Source organism: Electrophorus electricus, chromosome 8 (assembly GCF_013358815.1).
Source record: "Electrophorus electricus isolate fEleEle1 chromosome 8, fEleEle1.pri, whole genome shotgun sequence".
Lineage (NCBI taxonomy): Eukaryota > Metazoa > Chordata > Actinopteri > Gymnotiformes > Gymnotidae > Electrophorus > Electrophorus electricus.
This window is the reverse complement of record NC_049542.1, coordinates 13,517,232-13,529,403: the sequence shown is the minus strand read 5'-3', so window position 1 is coordinate 13,529,403 and position 12,172 is coordinate 13,517,232. Positions and strand designations below refer to the sequence as shown.

Here is a 12,172-nt window from a genome sequence, read left to right as displayed (position 1 = left end):
AATGTTCCTGTCTGTGCATTCACCCAGGGTAAACAGTTAAGGATGAAGGCAATTAACTTTAGGTTTAGAAACAGTTCATTTTAAACCTCTACATGTACATTAACTGTTAAAATGAACTGTAATTTGACAGCATGAGTGTGGAGGGAATTTTAACTGTGTATGACTGCAGTATTCTTACTGGAAGGCTGTAAAGATAATTCCAGTGTATATTACAGCAAAAATAAAAACAAGGCTAAAAACAACACTCATTCTGTCATGCATGTTCTTTTTCACTCACTTCTCTCACCTTGTTGAGTTTGATTTTACTCTGCTTCTGTCTGTTGTGGAGGTGTCCTGAGATGTGGTAGAGGACAGTGCCAGCACGCAGGTGGGCAGAGCCAAATTGAGATCTGCCCCTGACCCTGCCCCTGACCCGCCCACGATGGCACTCTGGAGAAGGGCATATGCATGGAAAACAGAAATACGTACAGTCCTGTAAGGACACCCGACCTCCCACTCTCAAGCCGACCAATACACAGAGGAAGAAGTGCATTACATTAACTCAAATAAATCACTTTCCATTGTTTACTTTATCCATGTCCCACACATTTATATAGTCCCTTTTCAGTCTACATCTTCAAACACTGCCCAGCACCAGAATGGCCATCTTTACCCTAAATCTTGTTTCATAAATAAGAAGTTTGTTTTGAATGAAGGTTTACATAAATGTGATGCTGCTGAGGTATTACATAAGAAGGCTCGACATTTCCAATATAAAGGGACCTTTATGTAAGGTGTTCGGAGCATTATTTAACACATTATGCCCCCCACATTCATCCTCCTGAACTTTGCAATCACAAATGTGCATTGAATAGAAATAATTCACTTGTAATTCTGAAAGTAATTTAGTTGCTTTTATGATGCAAAAGGAAAGCTGCTCTTGCTGTTTCATACAAATAGCCAATAAGAGGCCAGGGTCATTTTACCTAGAATTTACTCTCCATGGCTTATTTCAGCTTGTACTGACCCCCATCAGTGGATGCAGAACTATGACAATTATGGACACTACAGAAATTCTTTCTACACCTGACCTGCTTAACCTGAACCTTGAGCCTAAGGCCATTCCAAAATGCTGGACATAAAGCTAATCACCAGCATGACAAAGCAATTCAGTAATGAAAAGGAAGGAACTTGAAATTTACATTGTTTACATTGTAGTTGTAGTGCTGCATGTGTGTGCCCTATGTGTCTATAGCTAGAATGAGAAGAGAGAGGAAGACAGCCTATCTGACATCATCAGTAGCCGGAGGCCCTGTTATACTATGTACCAAAAGAATCCCAAAGAGAAAGGAGATTAGAGATGGCAAGTAAGCTAAACAAAAAAGGTAGGGGGTGATGGTGGTAAGGGTTATTAGCAGTGGGTGAAGATCATTCCAAACTATGAGCTTGAGCAGAGGAGGGAGGCAGAAAGACATCCATAACAGACTGCAGTCATCTTAGAGCCCTGCAGTACAGTGCTAATAATAGACCAAGCCCACCCCCAATTTCACATAGCAGGACATAAAATAGGACATACAACAGGACATAGACAGACAAGAACATAGACAAAGCATGACAGAACAGGACATAGAGCAGGACGTACAGGACATAGAGCATTACATAGACAGAGCAGGACATACAAAGAAAAGATAATGATATCCATAATGCAGAAGTGTCTTGGAGTGGGGCAGAAGAGAAAGTGGTGATATGAAAAGAGGTACAGACAAAAACAGGTGAGAGTAACACTTGAGCAATAAGACAGAGTCGGGTGATCTTGGGATTTCCTATACAGTGTCCTTTCCAAAAAGACTCAAGGCCAATACTGATCTGTGTCACCATGGCGGAGAAGGTGTTTCCCCTTCACTAACAACTCCCTTAAACATGCACTACCCCCTACCTCCAAACACCTTTACAAATCTTTGCACACTACCATGCAGAGATTAGTTACACACATATTCACGGATGCAAGCACACACACACACGCACGCACACATGCACGCACACACACATGCACACACACATGCACACACACACACTCACTAACCTTCCTTCTTCTCTTCAAAAATAGCTTTGGCCTTGGTGTCTGTAATGTCTTTGAATGAAGCTAGAAATAGAACAACATCTCCTTTCTCATTCTTAATGGGTACAATGTCCAGCAGACACCAGAACACACAACCTATAATGGAGAAGAAGAATATAACATAGCACACACACACACACACAAACACACACATGCACACACACACACAACATGATGATCATTTAAAAGTAAATCACTGGCCATGAAATCCCAACAGTACTCAAAGTAAAAAACAAAAATGAAGAAATCCATCACTAGGGAACTTTTATTATAGTAAGAACAAGGCCATTGCATTAACTGTGCATGTGGGGTGGTGATCTGTGGTTTTGAGTGTCTTTGTGTATGTATGTATATGTGTGTGTGTGTGTGTGTGTGTGTGTGTGTGTGTGTGTGTGTGTGTGTGTGTGTGTGTGTCTCACTAGCAGCCTCTTACAGGGAGCCTCGGGGGGAATTCCATCTGCTCGCTTTCAGCTGCTGTAAAAAGGTTTCCACATCAGAAAGAGCTTCACTATTACCAAGGGCAGAAAGGAGTGATGAAAAACCCTCTTTTAAAAGAGTGTGCCAGGGATGCTCAGTCAAGCAAAAGGTTTCTACACCTTTCCTGCTGATTCTACACCTTTCCTGCTGATATTCTTCTGAAGTTAGGTAAACAAAGTGGGAGAAGAATATAGTATTGGCTGAAAGAATTGATAGGGTCTAAATTATTATCTCTATTAATTATATCTTTAAAAAAATTAAAATAGAGCCTTTTATAGAAATGCTGGGTTCTGAGTACCATTTTATACATGAAAAAGTCCTTAAATGGTCTGTAAGAATTACAGTTCTTTACTGATAAATAATTATAATTTTATGCTAATAAAATTTCTAAATATGAGCTGTGCTGATAGTGTAGTGGTAAATTAATCTATCTAAATAAATAAAAGCCTAACTAAAAAAAACGTGTAAATGTTTGAAAAAAAGAGCTGCATTGGCCTAATAGAATGTCCAGGGCTTATGTAGCCGAATGTGTTTTCAATTGTAAGCAAAACAGTCTAAACGTTTTCCTCACCTGTCTTTTTGTAGAATATTATTTCTTCTTTCAGCTCACTTCGTTCCTCAAGTGCAGAATCCATGTGCAGGATAAGATTCTCACTCGTTTCCAGTCCATACAGGAACTTGCAAGCACAGCTCTGTTGCATGACTTCACTGCGTGCAAAGCCAGTGAGCTCACAGAAACCATCAGAGCAGTACACGATAGGAAATCCCTTTGAGACCTGTGCGTTGGCCAGGATGAAATTGCTGTCTGTGGCAAGAGATAGAAAACATATGCTGCAATATTATATTTCCAAAAAAAAGAATTCTGTCAAATCATTCAATATGTTGAATAGCCTACTGTAGCCTTCTGCTAAGATAAACAGCTCTTTTACATTAACTATCTCACCTGACACTTCCACTTGTATTTTTTTCTTTGCATTCATTGATAAGTACCAGATTGTTTCTCCCTTGAACTAAACCACAACTGAACTTGTTTTGGAGCGGACAAGTTGTCATAGTGATTGCCATAACTCTAAATAATAATTCCAATGTCTTTCTAAAAAAAATAATAACAATTTTAAAAATCTGCACACTTCACTGTGGGAAATAGATTATTTTAAAAAACTACCATAAAAATAATCTCCCATAAACTTCTATGGGTCATAGAATAATAATATCTTAAATACGTTTAAACATGTGTCTCTGAAATCAACTGCACATTGAAGGCTCCAAGGTAAATTATGATTTAATGCTAAAAGAAATTCAGTAAGCAAGTTGGGTAGAGTAGCCAAAAATGGTGCTCAAGTACAAGCATTGTTGCTTTAAAAACAACAATTACTCAAGTAAAAGTAAAAGTACTGCTACTTTAAAATAATATTTACTCAAGTAGAAGTAGAAGTAGTCGTTTAAATTATTGCTTAATTAAAAGTAAAAACATTTGTAGTAAAAAGACTAACAAGTTATTTCACTGGATCACATTTAATAATTAAAATAGAACTGCAAAATTATTGATGTCAGAGGTCAGAACGGAATTGCCAGAATGGTTTGAACTGATAGAAAGGCAACAGTAACTCAAATATCCATTTATTACAACCAAGCTATGCAGAAAAGCATCTCTGAATGCAAAGCACATTGAACCTTGAAGCAGATACAGCAGCAGAAGACCACTCCAGGTGTCAGTCGTGTCAACTAAGGACAGGCAAGTGAGGCTAAAATTCACATGGGTTCACCAAAATTGGACAATGGAAGATTAGAAAAACATTGCTTAGAGAGACAAGTCTTGATTTCTGCTGTGACATTCAGATGATAGCATAAGAATTTGATGTAAACAGCTTGAAAGCATAAATCTATCCTGCCTTGTATCGATTGTTCAACCTGGTAGTGGTGTACTGTTAAGGGGGATATTTTCTTGGCACACTTTGGGCCCCTTATTTCCATTTGAGCATTGTTTACACACCACCACCTGAGTGTTGTTGCTGACCATATCCATCCCTTTATGACTACAGTGCACCCATCATCTGATGGCTACTTCCAGTAGAATAGTGCACCATGTCAAAAGGCTCAAATCATCTCAAGCTCATTTCTTGAACATGAGTTCACTGTACTCAAATGGCCTCCATAGTCACCAGATCTCAATCCAATAGAGCACCTTTGGGATACAGTATAGTGGGAGATTTGCATCATAGATGTGCAGGCAACAAATCTCCAGCAACTGCTTGATGCTCTCATATCAATATGGACCAAGATCTCTGACGAATATTTCCAGCAGCTTGTTGAATCTATGCCACAAAGAATTAGGCAGTTCTGAAAGCAAAAGAAGGTCTAAACCGGTACTAGCAAGGTGTACCTAATAAAGTGGCCAATGAGTGTATATCCAAAACCTGATATCTCTCCAAATTAATTGTAAAAAAAAATTTTTTTTAAAAATTTAAAGTTGTTGCCAACTTCAAACGATATATATCCTCAATTAAGGTATGTATAAATTAATGTCAGATGTGGTACACATTTATTTTAATAATTTATTATTTATATTAATAAAATATAAATTCTTTAACCTTACAACTTAACAGTGATGGGTAGCATGGTGTCATAAGAATATAACCAGAATGTAACATAACAACAACTAGAAGTTAACAAAACAAAAACAAAGTGAACCTATCACACCAAAGGTACTTAACAGCAAGTCTACTACAAAATGAAATCACAGCAAGGGTTACATACAAAGCAAGACACAGGAAAAGAAGTCATCTCAGAGGAAACAAGACACAGCTAAAGACAATGAAGGATATGGATATACACAGCATGAGACCAGAGGATATGCTGGAACAGGACGAAAACAAAAACAAAACCATATGGCACTCAAAGCCATGGGAACTGCAATGCTGAAGCAGGAACATCATGACAGTGTGGGATTTGCTAGCTAGCTGAGTTATGTCAAGTGTTGTAGCTACAAGAGAGTTTTTGTATTAGCTAGATATTGTGCAAATGAGTATAACAAGAGTCACTGTGGAATTGGTGAGTACTTTATGATTAGTATAATTTGTGTGAATAATCTGGATCTCTTGCCTAAGGCTCCCCTTTCATCCCACAGGGGAAATCTTGCCCATTGGCTGTTGACTGTGTCAACCTACTTCCTGTTGACCAGTTGGCTAACTGAAGCAAAACACAGCGACACAGTGGCCCTGTATAGGGATTTCAGTAACCCTGCCACACTTGACAGTCCAGGTCATGGCAATACTGGGAGTTCAATGAAATACACGAAATCTGTACTGAATTAAATTTACTTAAAAATGTCACAGGATGAACATGGATGAATATAGCTGAGGGAACATGCATATTTGACTTTACAAATGTACTGAAGTAAGAATATAAAGTACCCTCTTTAAAAAACTTAGTGTAAATGTAGCAAGTTAATAGCCATTTTTGTTCAGTAATATGGTATTAATAACTTAAAACTCAAACCGCATGTGAAAGGAGGATGGTAATGCATTACATCAGCAACCTCTCCCTGCAAAAAAACAAACAAAAAAAAACAAAACAATGTACTATAAAAACAAGATAAATTGAACAGAGAGCAAAGTGGTGTGGGTTTTGCAGCTTCAACTATTACAGCAGAGGAAATAAAACCATGGTGGTCTCTAAAGCCTGATATTGAATCCTATTTGCACCACAAAGTATACAACATGAATTGGAACTTGGAATGCACAGACCCTTTATGAGGGTGGATGATTCAAGCATCTACTAAATTTGCCATCTATTGGCTGTACATACTAAGCACCAACATGGTTCATTGGACTGGAAATAGAGAAAAAATCTGTGATAATAAGAAAATGCTGTATTCTGCCAATAATCAGCAATATATCCACATGTTGGACTGGGCTTTAGAGTGGCGGCAACATGTGAACTAATTGGCTGGAAACCTGTCAATGATCGTATCATCACAGCCTGCTTTTTCTCAGGCCACATTAAGACCAGTCACTGCATTATCATTAAGCTCAATGGCAATACACACCTGTGAAGTCTGTAATGTGTCAGCAGGTACCACCCAAACTGTAAATTTTTTCCATCAATGTGGCTTTTGGAGGACACCACAAATCCAATATTTTGACCACAGAAGTGCTTTGACAAAGCAAGCTGCCCAGCTTCAACATCATCATTGCCTGCCAACGCCTGTGACTAACTGGGTACATTATCAGAATAGATGACAGCTGTCTCCCAAAGAAGGCGTTACGATGGGCTCTACCACACCTTCATCAGCAAGCTGCAAACCCGCAATGTCATTTGGGACAAAGCTGAAGCCCTCGCTACCAACTGCTCTTGATAGAAAACGCGTGTCATCCAATACCCTATCTAGTGTTGGTGGAAAAGAAGAAAACAAATATAACTTAATTTGTGCATGGATTTTTATTGGTTTGCATCAGAACCTTTTTTGTATTTTAAGATAAATGGAATGTTCCCTTAAACCTGAGTTAGACCTAAAGACCATCACCCAAAAACTGCAATTTTGTCTTCTACTCCTTGGGTGGCATAAAACAAATGAACCTGCTTGCTCCTTTCTGGCTGTTTTTGAACTGCAGCATGACATAACCAGAAAAAGAAAATGCAGTTTCAGCATGATATCAATCCCACACACCCTCTAGTTCAGTGTGGTTTCACTATATAACCAATTTTCTGTTGGATACTTCTAACATTGTTCTGGTGGATGCATCTGGTATTGTTCTACCAATGTGTCAAAAACAGATTAATAACATGGGTCAAATAATTGAACAAGTTAACATGATCATATTGTACAGCATGTATCTTTCAAAAGAGAACTCATCAACAGTTTTGAGAAAAAAATGTTCTTGACTGGATGCCTCATTTAGAGAAGCTGGTTAGACTGAGAGGAGCCCTGTTCAGCAAAAGCAAAGTTCTGATTTTTATTGTTAGACATGCGGTGGAGAATTGGAAGAAATAAGCAATGGGAATGTAAGGAGGAAACAATAAAATCCTAGAAAAAGTGAGTGGCAGAGCAAAAGAAGAAGTGAGGAGGGGGAGAGAAAGGATGGAAAGTAATTCCCCAAACTCTGGCTTGGTCGATGGATGTTAAAGGAAATTGCTTGACAGCCCATCCCAAAGGAAAGTCTATCTATTTATCTCACTCTTTTTATTTCTGTATCTTTTCAGTCCAGGTTATAACCTCCTGACAGCTCTACAGCAGCCAACCAACTCTGTGTGTGTGTGTGTGTGTGTGTGTGTGTGTGTGTGTGTGTGTGTGTGTGTGTGTGTATGTGTGTGTGTGTCTTTGAAACAGAAAACCTATCATTTCAACTACAAAAATCCTTGAAGTCCTAGTAATATCAACTCTCAAAATCTTTAATTGTGTGGAAATCAATATGTAAGGGTTAAATTGTTTTTGGTTAAAATTCCTTTTATTTCATTGAGGTACAGTATTTTTTTTTAAAAAACATTATACTTAAATAGCAGACAAATAATTTGTCACCATACACCATACAGGCTGTTCTCAGAAGGTAGAAGACATTCCTTCTTTGGCTATGTTAGGAAAAATGCTATACATTCTCCTCCCACACACATACACACATACACACACACACACACACACATACACACACACACACAGATGAATCAAACACAGAGAGGTGCACAAAAATAATTACCTTTCCAATCTACATATAGACTCCATCTGGTTCTCTGTCAGGTCATGTGTAATTGGACAGATTGAGTACCTGAGCAAAGAAATAAATATTTTATGTACGTGTATGTATGACACTGATGGTATTTGGTTAATTATTAGGAAATAATAGCTATTCTGAAGTTTCTCTTTTTCTTGTCATTATGCCCCTTTTCTGTTTTCTCTCTCTCCTTGTTCTTTAATAAAAGGGGAGAGTGAACACAAATAGTGTGGTAAACAAACAGTGAAAGGGAGGCGACATGGGGAAAGGCAAAAGGAGTGAGGGGAGGGGTCACATTTCTCTCCTGTCCCAGATTGTTCGTGTTCTCCTTTCACATCCCTCTGCACACACATACACCACAGCTCATGTCCCAAACTGTAACACCTGAGGGCTATTTAAAGAGCCTGTGTGATTAGTGAGGAGAGCAAGAATACATGGAGAGGGGGCAAGAGAGGGGGGGGGCTGGAGAGGGGACGGGAGAGAGGTGATGGAAAGCAGAGGCAGGGAACCACTGGTTGAAAAAAGCGGGAGTGCGAAAAGGGAGTGTTAGAAAATATTCTGTAACCTTCTATTCTAATGGGACTGGCTGTGTTTGAGGCATCTTCTGTGCACTGATGCATTGCACATATGATGTATGTTTGTGTGTGTGTGTGTGTCTGAATGCACATGCTTGGAAAACCATCAAAACTGCAACCTCAGGTGCTAATTACACAGCAATAAGGTTATCCCTGTCATTTTAAGTGTAGGTTCTTTGGGTATAGTATACTTGGAATGTCCCAATTCATGGGCACAGTGCTTCTCTTCTCTGATTCTGAATTCTACTACACTAAGGTATTGAAATGGGCATTCTGTAGTGTAAAGGGCATAGCACTGTTCTATGTGTGGAATTACCAGACTTGAGAAGGCTGGTTGACCTCGGCAATACAGCCACCATCAATCATACTAGGGTTAAAATTCAGTGGCAGCTACCTCAGTCTGAAAAAGGCAATTAAGAATATCCTCTGTGCTTATACACAGCCAAACCAGCACAAGGAATCAGACATTGCACATTTTTCTCTGTGCATATGTGTGTGTGTTTGTCGTGTGTGTCAGGCTAATTATTCTATTTATGACTTTGCCTGACTAAATTAATGTTAATCTAATATCAGTTTAGACTTACCTTTTAACTTTTTCCTACTTTGTAGCTGTTATTGGTATCTTATTTTGTGTAACCTTTACTTTTATTAATGGACATTACATTCTTTGTCTATGAATGATTGAAGTAGCTCAGAATGTCAGTAGCATGGAGCACTGTTTCATCCAAGGAACAAAACTGATGCTCTAGAATGCCACTCAGTAAGATATATAGATAGATGGAGAGAGAGAGAGAGAGAGAGAGAGAGAGAAAGTTCCATTCTACTCTGTCTGGCAGGGAGTTGAGAAGCTTTTGTGGACAGGGTTAGGGTAACCTAATGAAAAAGAAATAAAAAGTGTTGTCTGGAACCCAGACCATGTTTCAGTGCTATTTCATGGACAGAGAAAGAGCACACGCTGTACCCACTAATGCACAGCATATTTTTGTGTGTATGATTTCATGCCATTGGTGTTACATTGTAGTGATGTACTAATGCATTGAGTTTTGTTTCATTCACTACAACAACCCAGAATCAAGCACTGAATTAGAGGAATAATCTAAAAGCACTCAGTCTGGAAGAGGAAGAGCAAATCACTGAGTGGCGCTCTCCCTCGATCTCCTGCCTTTTACCTGCATGCCTCCCTACTTGTTTTCCCTGCCTCTTTCCCCCAACCCACCCCTAGCTCTCTCCCTCTCTTTCAATTTTTTCTTTAATAGTGACAGATGGGCTGTCTGAGTAGTTCACTGTTTAAATCTCTTCAGAACGAACAGCACGCTGAAGTCTTTGTGTAACAATATGAGAAGACATATCAGATGTTCATATAAGCATATAGCTTGTGCACAGCTTTACATTGAATACATATGTGTAAGCAGATGCAAGATAGCTTCTCACCCTGAGACAAAGATATACTCAGACAAGTAAACACATCTGCTTAATTTAGAATTAATCATTTAGTTTTGCTCATAGATGCATTGAGCAATGAGCAAACTATCTGAAATGTAACAATTACCTGACCAAGGTGTCATCCATCCTGCTTATAATTGTGCTAACTGAACCATTACCTAAAATCTTCTTTTAAAGGGCTGCTCACCTAAAATTATGGTCTCTCTCTCTCTCTCTCTCTCTCTCTCTCTCTCTCTCTCTCTCTCTCTCTCTCTCTCTCTCTCTCTCTCTCTCTCTCTCTCTCTCTCTCTCTCTCTCTCTCTCTCTCTCTCTCTCTACCAGAAAAACACTCCAATACTGATGCACTGTAATTACCCGCTGTATGCTACCTGCATGAAAAAATAATTTTTAAGACTTTTGTTGTAATGCAGTAGTTCTGAATAGCACTGCACTTCAAAAATTTAATTTTGCTGCATAATCATGACAACTGTAATACATGGGTCATTTCCTAAGTATTTGCTGTTATCAAAAGGATTCAGGGCAATAAGCAGCCCCTGCATAAATAAAGCCCTTATGGACACCATCGTGCTATTAGTCATTTTGGTGATTTTATCTACCATTATACGTACTGCAGGTATAATGGTGGTGATGGTTCCACTGTTACAGAGTCACAGCTGAGCACTGTGCAAACTTTACAGCTCTTGGAATGTTGTTGTATCCCTTCAGTAAAAACATGTAGTCAGAGTATCCAATATATGGTATAAGTCATCTAAGCCAAGGTTTTTAGAGCAGTCAGAAAGGAAATTTACACAGAGGAAATAGTGTTTGTCATATACTTGCAGGGGAAATTGTAGGATGTACCACAACTGCATTCAGAACCACTAACTGCTTTATTAGTAGCTACCATTAGTAGTTTTCTGCATTCGTACACAGCGCACAATGCATATTCTCATTGTTACAGCTAAAAGGGAGTACAAGTTGGACAAAGAGTTTCGTGTCTGCAATTATTTAAGGTTCTTTGCGCAAGGGACAATGAGCGAGGCACATTAATTTGACAGCCGCAGAAAAGAAGCGTTGAGATTAAGTCCCACCAGACGCTGTGCTGCTACCAGCCAATTAAATTTGATCGATGCTACCAGCAGGGCCGCTAGATGGAAAAGTTTATGCAAGTTCCCTTAGCGTAAGATATTTGCTATACGTTTGTTGTTTAAGGATATTTTTCCTCTCTGCTACCACTGCATGAAGCTCTGAGATAATCGGCCAGGGTTTCTGTTCTGTGCTGACCTTGATCACGTAAACGGGAAAGCCCTCGTGTGCTGTCCATGGTGCTGATCCAGAAAACTTTGTTAGGTTCTTTTGTATAAAGATGTCACAACAGTTAAGGAGGACGGAAAACGCTGTATAAAAGCTTTGACCATAGTTTTATGGTTGAGAAGTTTCCTTTACATGTTTTCTATACCGCTGTAGTTTTGGCTGCTGTAGGCTAATTCTTAACATAAATTGTTAGTTTAACTAAACAAACGAGATGCAATTTTTATATAAACTACAATATTTTCTTGCATTTAATAGTGTATTATTAGCGTCAGATACAGACACATTTTATGCAGAGCAAATATTTGTCATATCTCATACCCAGACTTTAGTTTCTTATGTCTCGTACTCTGAAATCTTATTAGTATCCAAAAGTTTTTTTTTTCGGACAACATCAAAACCACTGTAAGAACTCACGTGTGCCGTCAAAACGCGTCGCTATAGTATCCAGAAATGTGTTCTGAGGCGCGAGCAATCCCTTCATTACAGGCATGTTCACGCTCTGTGATCGAAGTCCCCATCAAAGTTATGGAGCGTTATAAAAACAAAGGTAAATAAAAGTACTCCAGTAAAAGCGTGCA

The 12,172-nt window shown here is 38.8% G+C and overlaps 1 protein-coding gene across 1 annotated transcript in view; it reads right to left on the bottom strand.

Moving 5' to 3' along the window:
* The window catches only part of kcnh8 (potassium voltage-gated channel, subfamily H (eag-related), member 8), a 47,812-nt gene extending 35,728 nt beyond the window's left edge, over window positions 1–12,084 (bottom strand). Inside the window, exons 1-4 of the mRNA XM_035529175.1 lie at window positions 12,009–12,084; window positions 3,147–3,380; window positions 2,063–2,194; window positions 287–429 (exon numbers count right to left, since the gene is read on the bottom strand). Of these exons, the coding sequence (XP_035385068.1) occupies window positions 287–429; window positions 2,063–2,194; window positions 3,147–3,380; window positions 12,009–12,084 (585 nt within the window). The remainder of the gene's footprint in view (window positions 1–286; window positions 430–2,062; window positions 2,195–3,146; window positions 3,381–12,008) is intronic.
* Window positions 12,085–12,172: the final 88 nt, after the last annotated feature.